This window comes from Thermobia domestica, chromosome 2 (assembly GCF_964235325.1).
Source record: "Thermobia domestica chromosome 2, izTheDome1.hap1.1, whole genome shotgun sequence".
Taxonomy (NCBI): domain Eukaryota; kingdom Metazoa; phylum Arthropoda; class Insecta; order Zygentoma; family Lepismatidae; genus Thermobia; species Thermobia domestica.
This window is the reverse complement of record NC_137455.1, coordinates 54,614,584-54,626,565: the sequence shown is the minus strand read 5'-3', so window position 1 is coordinate 54,626,565 and position 11,982 is coordinate 54,614,584. Positions and strand designations below refer to the sequence as shown.

General features: G+C 36.7%; 1 protein-coding gene across 1 annotated transcript in view; it reads left to right on the top strand.

The window, feature by feature from the left end:
• The first annotated feature begins 3,738 nt into the window (after positions 1–3,738).
• LOC145672225 (serine/threonine-protein phosphatase 2A activator-like) overlaps positions 3,739–11,982 on the top strand; it is a 38,353-nt gene continuing 30,109 nt past the window's right edge. The window contains exons 1-2 of the mRNA XM_081741536.1: positions 3,739–3,880; positions 11,148–11,236. Of these exons, the coding sequence (XP_081597662.1) occupies positions 3,856–3,880; positions 11,148–11,236 (114 nt within the window). The 5' untranslated portion in view covers positions 3,739–3,855. The remainder of the gene's footprint in view (positions 3,881–11,147; positions 11,237–11,982) is intronic.

Genomic DNA, 11,982 nt, shown 5'->3' with positions numbered 1-11,982 from the left:
TCAATATCGCAAACATTCGTGTTCTCCCGCCATTTGGCAGTGATCACGCTCCAATTTTGATCGATATCACCTCACCTATACAACCCACACGACAGCCTGAGCCTATCAAATACTATGACTATCAGCATGCTGACTGGAACGCTTACCAATCAGATATTACCAGAATACTGCATTCCGTACCTGCTCCTACTTCTGAACAGGATCTTTACCATCTTACCGACAAAATTCAAGAAACAATCTTACAAGCAGCTCAAGATCATATACCTGTTAAGATGCGTTTCCCTCATAAACCGCCTGTACCACCTCAATATCGTCAAATCATCACTGCATCACGACAAGCCTTTAGGGACTATCAACGAACTCGAAATCCTGACGCACTTCGCCTCCATCGCCAATGGAACAGAATGGTCTCTAATTATCTCTCTGCCTATAAGCGCCGACAGTGGACGCGAGCCTGTAATTCTCTTTCCATTAAATCTAATCCTACTCAATATTGGCAAAAATTCAAATTACTTACTGGAAAATTCCAACGACCTACTTACCCTATCATGCTCAATACCCATCCTCTTCACACCGATCTCGAGAAGGCAAATGCTTTCGCAACTTATTTTCAGCAAATATTCACTCCACCACCTCAGCTGGTTAATAGACCAATTTATCGTCGCATAGCACGATTTTGTGACCCACAAAACCGATTTCTCCAACCTGACTGTACACATATTTTGGAACCTGATAATAACCTAACCTCTGAAATTCTTCCGGCAGATATCCAAGCTATCATCCATCGAAAACGCTCAACAGCTCCAGGCTTTGACTCTATCACGTATAAGCTCATCAAGGCGGCTCCCCCAGTACTTCTACAGCTCCTAGCATCTATCTACACCTTCATATTACGTACAGGCTTCTATCCACCTGATTGGAAAGTCTCCAAGGTCCTTCTCTTCATTAAGCCCGACAAACCAATTCATGATGTTTCCTCATATAGGCCCATCCAACTGACCTCTTGCCTTAGTAAAATTTTTGAAAAAATTCTTGTTACACGTCTCCATGCTCATCTCACAGATCGTAATCTCATTCCTACTCACCAAGCAGGCTTTCGCCCTGGCATTAGTCTAAATGACCAATTACTTCGCCTCAGTAACACCATCACCAATCATTATAATTCTTCTCACCCATCTTGTCTTCTACTGTTCGACCTAGAAAAAGCGTTTGATAGAGTATGGCATCAAGGGTTGCTATATAAACTTCACAAATTTCACTTACCCACTAGCTACGTCCGCCTTATACATTCCTTCCTTGCCAATAGACTCGCATATATCCTCATAAATTCTACCATATCTCATCCTATATTCCTACACACTGGAGTACCTCAAGGCTCTGTTCTCTCCCCGTTACTGTATATACTTTACGTAACAGATATGCCACCCCTACCGGCGAATATTCACTTATTTCAATATGCGGACGATACCGCTTTTTTGACTCTTGGAAAATCTATTCAACATATTAATCGCACTCTACAACCAGCCATAAATGCTTTTATCAACTGGTGTGACATATGGAAACTCTCCGTAAATGCCTCAAAAACCCAAACTCTCATTATTCAAAAACGTCCCTCCAAAATCCGTCGAAATCCTAACTTGCTACGTCTTTCAGTTCAAGGCACTCCCCTATTACCAACTTCCCATGTTAAATATCTCGGAGTGATCTTCGATAGTAAATTGACTTGGAAGCCCCATTTGCAGAAGATCCAAACTCAAGCCACTAAACGACTAGCTTTACTGAAAAGCTTAGTAGGTACCTCATGGGGCCTCCATACACAAACTGTTCTTACAACATACAAATCGTTTCTCCGACCGGCACTCACTCATGGCCATACTGCATGGATATCTGCCCCACCCCAACTGTATCAGCGACTAGAAATCATTGAACGCCACGCTTTTCGACTAGCTTTTCGCATTCGCCTTCCGTCCCCTACCGCACTACTCTACGAGAGAATTACCTTTCCTACCATTCTTCAACATCTCGAACAAACCCGCTCCAAGTACATCACCAAAGGCATTCAATCAGGTAATCCCCTTATTCTTGACGCCATTCATATAGACATCCTGCTAGACACACCTTCTCAATATCTTGATACCCCTCTTCAACATCTTCTCACAATGTACTCCAATACCCTTGCTGACAACGATCCTACTAAACAAGATTTTGCCATCTACCACCCTGACCATCTATCACGGCACATCTATCCATCTTTGCACTAGTACTCATCATTGTGGTTCCAGAGGCTCATCTGTGCTCATTAGTTCTGAGTTGCCACAGAACAGAAGATAACCCTGCATTTGTCTCTACTAACCATCTTCCCTGTGTTTTGTCTTGTCTAATTGCACTGCATTCATCTATCATCTCATTATCCCGTGGATGAACTCCTAGCTCCATTTTCTCGCCGCTTATAGACCTAAATGATGCCCTCCATATTTGAAGAGTCCGATATATGCAATGGATGCCCTGAATCAATAAAGAAATAAAAGAAATAAAGAATGTGAAAACCCAACTATATTAATCAATGCAAACCCCCCCCCAAAAAATGCACTGAAAAATAAATAAATAAATAAATAAAAAATAAATAAATAAATCACTTAGCCCTCACCTTCTCTCACCTATCCCTTAGCTTTTCCTTCATGCCCTTCCCGAAGAAAGGGTGTACCCCTTGACCGGTTTAACCTTGTAAAAAAAAAAAAAAAAAAAAAAAAAAAAAAAAAAAAATAAAAAAAAAAAAAATAAAAAAAAAAAAAAAAAAAATAAAAAAAAAAAAAAAAAAAAATCGCTCGTAAATGTTACTGTAGTATTTTAATAGATAGTTAAGTTGCCACAGAGATGCCGGAGGAGGGCATATATTTTCAGAGTTAGTTGCTTGGCTTTTTTTAAAAGTACAAGCTTCTAAATTCGAACGTAAAAATGAAGCGTTAAGGTTTTAGTATTCAAGTACTCGCACCCCCAGTTGCATAGCACTGCCCTAAGGAACATTACTGACATGCCTAGTACATTCCTGGCACATGCCAATGCCAAGTAAATGTGTCAAGTACATACACGGTACGTGATATACACATAATAGATACATTCCTCGGTATGTGTCATGCACGTACTTTTGGGCGGAAGTAACCTTATTCCTTACATGTGTATTTCATATGATTGCTCTATTCACGTACCTATCATGTACATTCCAATGTACCTCGAGGAACATTCTTTACACATGATCAGTATGTACTTGTGTTGGGTGGGGAGAAACACAATAAGCAAATGAGGGGGGACTACAGAGGAGGAAGGACAGTAAAATAAGTAAACCTAAATGTTGGCAATGTACACGTAGTATTGTATCCTGGAGCATCATACCTACAAAACCATCGATTACACTATCGATGCTATTATTTGTCTCAACTTTCACAATTGTCTTTTAACTATGTCAGATTAGCTACCACGTGGCTTACTGAGAAGGGGAACAGCAAACTATCAAAGGGAGTTCAATTGGACATTACTGGCCTATAAAGTGAAAATGGCAATCTATTGAGTTTTTTCTTGTTTTATCCATGAATATATGCTGGGATATGGAGACGTAACTTCTTTGTACGTATCATGAATAATTTATACAACGTTTTTAAAAGAAAAATGCTATATTTTCCTATTTTTCTCTTCTTTATAAGGTTTTTTAATGTAAGAAAAAAGAGATTTACCAATAATGATGAGGGAGGGAAAGAATATTGATTTGCCACCATTGGTTTCTAAACATAGAAGTGCGGCTAGCGTTGTATTTTTGTTTTCGTCTTAAAACCGAACGACACCGGTTTATAATCAACAAAAATGGCTGGTGCTTCGGGTGCAGTTCGTAAGTTCTAAATAATTTTGTGTATAATAAGTGCACGAATATATTTCCTTTGTATGTTAGATAAAGAGCTATTTATATTTGTAAACTATTTTATTGTCCTTTTAATACATTCAGTTAATCTGTTGACATAATATTTCGTGACAAGATAACCGCTTTTTTATTACGCGCAATATTTTGATTTGCTTACAATATATTACCTACAAATCAGCTGTATTGTGCTATTTAGCAATGAGAGTTTATAAACTTGATCTATTAAGTAACTAGTAGTTAAATCAGTATTATGTACTGTGCAGATTAAGAATCTGGGTGCCACCATATAATGATAATAAGGTAAGTGCACTTTGTGCGGAACAACTGATGGATTGAGTATAGCCCGCTCCCCCCAGTGATTTTTAACGAATCATAGTGATTCTAACGATTCATACTAGTTCATAATGAATCGGAATCGCATGTTATAAAGATTTAAGATGTAAATCTTGCGGTAAGGAAGCTTTAGTATAAGTAGTAGTTAGTAGCAATAGTAGTAGTAGTAGTGGTAGTTAGTAGCAATAGTATTTTTTAGTAATTTTGGGTATTTTTTAGTTTATCCCCCAATCGTGCAAATATAAGATCTCCAGTGTTACTTACTTCACAAAACAATGTTGAGCCAGCAAAGGGGGTTAGAAGCCCCGCAGGGCTCGTGTGGTTTTGGTTCCTATGAATGTTCTCCATAAAGTGCAAGTAAATATATATATATATATATATATATATATATATATATATATATATATATATTTTTTTTTTTTTTTTGAAAAGAAAAAGCAAATGTTACAATGCCTGTTCTAGTTGGTATTCTAACTGGAAGAAATTATTGTTGAGTAAGGCATTATTCCTGTATCGCCAGACCACAAGGAATTCGAGAGAAAAAGGAATATTACGTGTTTACTTTCTCCCCCAAAATACAGTGTTGTTGTATGGCATGAAAACTAGTGCATAAAACACGAACCAACTTGTACTAGGTGGCCACTGAAAAGCACGAACGCTATCTAACCGAGTCAGGGCAGGTGTGCAGCATGGAACCCAAGCGGTAGTGAGGGGGTGCGTCGCTAGGAAGCAGGCGCGTTAGCGGTTTCGGGTATACGAATAAGCGAGGATAGTGGAAAAAGTTGTATAAATTGCATGGCTCATGTGTTGCGCAGCTTTGGGAAAAGTTGCTAAATGCCATCCAGAAATTACCAATTTTTACTAAATTAGATTAGAAACATCTTTTCTGTAGTTTCAATTCGTTTCCACACTTGTCTTCTGTTCTTTTTAAGGTGCTGGTGTAGTTTCGGCGCACCGCATTTTGGAAGATATACAAATAAAATTCAATACTTTACATGAAAAGACTTTTGTATAAGGAACAGATTTTTACAGATGACAGAATTAAATACAAATTAGTATAGCTGTATTTTAGGTTTACAAGTGTAGTGTTACTAGTGTGTAAAATCGCAAGTGCTTTACGACTGCCGCTATTTTGAATCTGTACCGTAGCGAATTACAATAGATGTAGAAATTGGTGATAAGCTTACAGGTCTGTATCACAGGGTTTAAATTTACAAATATATATAATTTTCGATTCGAAAAATATATAAAAGATTAAATGGCAATTTTAAGTGAGAAGTAAATAAGTAGCATTGGAAGATTCAAAAATCATCTTAAAGAAGATTAATGTGGATGTAAATCGTTGCGAAGCAAAAGGTAACCATTTCTGGAAAATTAGGTTATTGTTTCTGTGTTGAGAAAGCGACGAAATAAATATGAATTGCTAGGTAAAATAGCTTCGGGGGAGACTCCTCCCTCCCTCCAAATCTATCTACATGTCTGAAATGAAGAACAAATAATAAAAATTTAATTTAATGGATCAAAATTCTAAGCTGCTAAGTTTTACTTGCTATTTTAAATCCTTCATATGTTTCGTAATCTAATACTATTAAATGAAAATTCTATATAACGAGATTTTAGTAGGCTGTAGTACAAATCGTTGTGATTTTAAGTTCATTTTATGTTGCTGAGATATTATTAAACGATTGATTGTATGGAATATGTTACACAGATGTAAATATCCAATGCGACATTCGCTTAAGTATTGATCGGAGTTTGTGGATGGTCCAGGTGGAATCTGAAATAAGAGGATGTGAAGATAATTAATCAAATAATAAGATTATGATACATACATATAAAGGATATATATATATATATATTAATATTAATGAAGTAGAGGTAAAGTAAAGAAATATATATGAATGAAAAATATAATGGTACATACTAAAAGGAAAGAAAAGAAATGAAATTTTAAAACTTACCCTTGGTACCATATTGGATCCGACAGCGCGGTGTATCGACTTCGCAGATTTGGAATAAAAGAAGCCATGATTCCATACACATACCATGTATATCCTATCTTTGCTAAGAGTTGTATATTTTACGTAATTAAAGAATTGTTTTGCTTACCTGTCGTCTGAAGCATATAATAAAAGTACAATTAAAACAGGGTTGGCTGGTTTAAACAAACAAACAAACAAAAAAAAAAAAAAAAAGACGAAAAATGCTTAAAATCGTGTGAACATCATGGTGACGTTTCCACAATCAAACCATCCGCATTAAGTTTATCTACTTTTCACCTTTTAATCAATTCCAATTCTCGGTCGAACTACAACCCATCTTTCAAGTGTAAACCAAGTAGCGATTCGAGGTGTCCCTCTAAGCGAAAGTCTTCTCCGTGATAACCTTGGTATTTCATAAGGATGTTAAGCCTAAACATACGAAATGGAACCAAATTATATATTTATACTTGAATAAATGCCTGTTTTATAAAGAAGCCAAGGTTGTTTAAATATATTGATTGCCTACGTAGCTTCCAACATCAGCTTGGATTTGACTTGGTTTTTATTTTATTGAATGATATCTACATACCAAGTTTGTAAATTAATACCTCAGGTTTAGCGTAGTGATTATGATACGTTGACCTTAAAATTTTACATACAAATGCATTTAAAGTAATAACCGGGTTTAAACAAAAAAAAAAAAAAAAAAAAAAAAAAAAAAAAAAAAAAAAAAAACTTTTTTTTTTCAATAAAAACCATGGTTTTTGCCAACCCTGAATTAAAACCAATCGATGAAACCTGTTAATTTGGAATTTTAGTTCTTAGATTTCAAATATTATATTGTATAATATTGATGCTTACCCATATTTTGTTGTATTTAACCTTGTTTGAGTTTTCTCCAAGCTCTTGTTCATCTCATTAGTTTACGCCTTAGACCTTTAGGACTTTTACCGCAAGTGGGATGACGACTGCGCAAATGGGTCAACACTTACCAACGATTCCAACGTTTGGATTATAATTTAAATGTTATTGTTGTGATATACGAGGAATTCCCAAATAACAACGGGACGCGTCGAAGTTAAAAGAATATATCCCAACAATAATGACTAAATAAAATATTCAGAGTATATACACAATCTGCACGTAGTGCATACATTTTGATTCTGTACAGGAACGGCTTATCACAGCCAAAATTGTGAGTAGCAGTGCAGTGAAATGGCAACTATAGTTAGGAGTTACCAGAGAGCAGTACACGACGGATAAAATAAGTGAGTGCATATGGAAAATGAATCAATCAGATGCTATTTTATACCGGTGGTATATTTCTGCTCACTGTACGTAACTTGTTCGTTATGTTTACAAGTAGAGCGTTACTAGTATGAAACCATGACAGGTGCTATTGAAACTCGTATCTTTGCAAAAACCCTCTTCTTTTCACTACCCTCACTTACGCGCATAATCACCATCACTGACGCGCCTGCTTCCTTCGAGAGCATCCTCACGCTTATCACATGGGCTCACCAACATCGCTCTGCCGTGACTCGGTTAGGTAGCATTCGAGCTTTTTAGTAGCCACGTAGCACAGGTTAATTTGTGTTTCTTGCACTGTAGTTTTTATGCCACACACACGGATGCCGTTTTTTTAAATAGCAAATCGTAGAAGAATTGTGAATCTCAACAATTACTTCATGTGGCCCCCTTGAATTTTATGTATGCCAGGTGAGATATTTTTATGTCGCCCAACAGAAACCTTTTAGGGGATAAATAGGAGAGTAGTGAAAGACTTATAATCTGTCAACGATTCTTTGTATTAGTGCGCCACCGAAAGTAAACGAGTACGCCTTTTAAAGCGGTCCTACTTACCGATGCGTAGCAGGAGCACTTATTGTAATCTCCCCCTTTCCCACAAATCGTCCCTTCAGATGTTGAGTTCAACTGGCATGTAGAATTTAACCAGCTTGGGATTGCTACTTACAAGTTAACAGTACTAGTTCATAACGGTTTATGGGATAAGTGGCATATTGCCTCTTGCGTAAATTGATCGTTAGTGCTTTAAATACCTTATTGCATTAGAGATCCTCAATTTTTAGTAGTACCACGTTCCAGTGGAGAAAAGGGACGACATCCAGAAAAAAATATTTTTCTCTTTTTATGTAAAAACTTTTGGAAGAGAGGCATTAAAAACTTTAGTGAACAATATAAAGAAGTAACTTTATACAAAGCAAAAACAATAACTGTTCTTAACACGGAAGCAAATTCTTTGCAAAACTAAACAGCCACTGCACAGAAAATTTAATTAAAGAAAAAAGTTCTTCGACGGAAATACATCTGAATGTCCTCATTACAAGATGGATGGAAAGCGGTGACCGAGTTTAGAAATATTAAAAATAATATTTTGGCCAAAGTGGAATAGGATACAGAGCTATGACGTATTTGGGTCAAAGTTATGATTTGTAATGTGAAAGAGAATTGAAATGGTTTATAACAACTTGTTTTGGTTCATTTGAGAATAAGTACGATTCAGACCCATGCGTGAGCTGGATTTTTCCGCACAGTTTATCGCGCTTCATAACTCACGAGGACCCATCTGTGGTCTGTAGGGCAAGTAATTAATCAGCTCCGAGACTTATATCACCAAGCTGAATTAACTTACGGCCAAAGTGGTCTTATGTTTAAGTCACTTTGTGTAATCGTCGTTACATTTTGTTTTATAGTGTAGAAATGGTTGTAATTATGTAAGTGCAATAAGTTGTACATTACAAGTATGTATAACTAATTAATTAAAATAGTGCAAAATAAAGTCAACTATGTTTCATTATGACGTTGGCCAGATGTATTCTGGAGTAGATAGGGAGGTCAATATATATATATATATATATATATATATATATATATATATATTTAATTCGTCTTCATGGCGAATGGCTTTTTGGATACATTTATAATTACACTGTGTAATATTTATGTTACATATTAATGCTGTCAGTTTAGGTTGGAATGTTTTATGTGTTGGACAGCACGATCCTAGAACCCAGGGTCTTTGATACTTTATATTACCTTTGTTATAATCCTTTATAATTAACTCTGTAAAAACAATAATTTACTACAATAAAATTTATCGAAAATTCTAAGTTAATTTGCTTTCATTTAATGGCTAATTGGTAATAGTGAATACCTAAGTTATTTCTTTACTATGTTCTAAATTTATATAAAACCGACTAAAATTCAATTTCCCTACATTTAAAGAGTATGTAGAAGTAGGTATACTTGGATGAGGAGATCCGCTAACTCATTAGACATTGGTAGGAATCTGAGTGAGCGAAGTCAAGGCAGGAATAGTGAAGAGGCGCAATTTAAACTCAACTGCGACATCGGGAGGCGCGGTGGCTCAGTGGTAGAGCGTTCACCTCCCGTGCTTGGGGTCCCTGGTTCGATCCCAGCTCGCGCCGTGTGGACTTTGTGGTGGACAAACACCGTGCTCGCACTCATATTAATAATCTGAACCTTATATAAAGTTCATTTCGGAAATCAGTTTCCAATTTTTGAAAGTGTAAATATTTCACGTTTGGATTAATTTAGAAAGTATGCCAATAAAGAAAGTGGCGTTCCTCAATTCTTCCTCGGTGCACATACACTTTAAGAGGATTTCACCATTAAATACTGTATCCGAAAATATATCATAGAACAAATTACAGTGTAAAAACCACAAACTAACTTAGCAGGAATGTTGTCTAACAGAGTCATGATAGGAGCGCAGGAGGAGGAGGAGGGGGGGAGGCTAGAGGTAGTAAAAGGATGCGTCCGTAGGGAGTAGGCGCGTCAGTGATAGTGGGTACGCGTGTAAACGAGGATTTCGTTAAAATACTGCGTTACATCCTTTATTAACATATTCAATTCGATTACCTACCTTTACGACTTGTAGAATTTTGACACTGTCTTCAAAAAACTATGGACAACTGACACGTTTGTGGTAGAGGAGGTCTGGTAAATAACGAAGTGCTTGCTTCTTTTCACACCATCATCACGATGTTCACATTTAAATTTGTAACTGTTCCTCCATTTCTTTATTTTCAGTGCCTTCCTACATTTGCCATACTTTCTGCTCAGTTTCAGTAATCCATGCCGCTGCATACAACGTTATAACTCCTTTTCTTCACGAACATACTTTCTTATGAAACACAAAATCGAAATGTCACGTCTGTCAGATGCAACTACCATCTTTGAATGGGAACTGATTTCCTTGTTACAGTGTAAACAGCATTACATCAGCGTGCCTCCAGTCAAAATAGTACCAACAATACGCAGGTTTTTACATTTCGAAATATCACATTAAACTTGTTAGCGCGAATTTCACTAAAAAATAATCCATATGTCTGGACCTCCACTCTGACACAACCAAATTTTTATATCTGTGTCCATTATAATTATTATTTGCAGTATACTTAAGTAATAAAAGTCTGTTATTTGAGTTAATCTTAGTTGAGATGCACAATTCTGGAATATGTTATTATGTGACTTCTCCCAAAACGAGAGTCTGATTGCGCTTTTGTTCACTTCCATATAGGATAAGTAATTTGGTATGGGGGTCGCAGTGGCTCAGTGGTAGAGCGTTCGCTTTTAGTAGTTCGTGGGGTCCCTAGTTTGATCTCAGCCTGTGCCAAATGGACTTTGTGGTGGATCAACATCTTGTAAGTGGGGTTTCTCAGGGATCTCCCGTGTTCACCCAATTCCTTCTTCCACTATTCCATTCATTGTTATTATCATTGTCTCCTTTAGCCTACACGGCGTAACCGTGAGATGTGAAACTAAAAGATGTTATTTCATAATGTAATGCGCAGCTTTGTTTCTATTTCTAAGAAGATACAAATGTATCAAGAACAGATTAATCACGTTGATTTTCCCGTTTATTTGTTTACTTGCAGCACCTGATACGCATCCGTTTGAAGTCCCTAAAAGAGCAATACTTCAGGTACATGATATGCAAACATGGCATGCTTCAGAAGCATATTTTGTAAGTATCATTTTAATTGTTTTACTTGTTTACGAAGCGAATGTAGTTTCTGTTTAGTTGCTTGTGGTAGTGGTTACTTCATGCGAGAAAATGCAAATCGCGCAATTCTGTTTCTCTTTGTAGGTTGAACAATTAAAATATGGCATTCTGTCAGAGTGGCAACAATATTCGGAGAATAATGTAATCGTTCCAGTCATTCTGATATTATTGACGGTTGTGTGCTAATTTCTTAAAGAAAATTGTGTTAGATTACAAGACGCTTTCACAGGAATCAATTCGTGCATTACATACATTGATTCGTTGTTATGTCGTATATAAATCGTGTTTCGATTTTAAATGTATAATTTTCCTTGCATTTACCACTCATGGAATTCTGCACCCAACAACATTTCGAACCTACACAGAGTTCATTGGTTAGTTGATAGTTTGGTTGACTTGGAGTTTAGCGTCCTACTCAGTATCGAGGCCATATGAGATCTGGACCTTCAGCTTAATATGGGATCCAAACCAGATGAATTCCCACAGGAAGTCGAATCCGGGTCTTTCGCGAATCATATAGCCACGTGCGAGTCCTATATGGAATTCGACTTCATATTTTTGCAGACGTGCTACCACCTTGTAGCCTCCTGTTGGTCTAGTGGCTAGCGCGTGCGTCTCTAGTGTATGTCCCAGGTGGAAGAGCACGAAAAAGTTAATTTCATAATCATTCACTTTAATCAATCATCCATCTCCTTTAGCCTAAATGG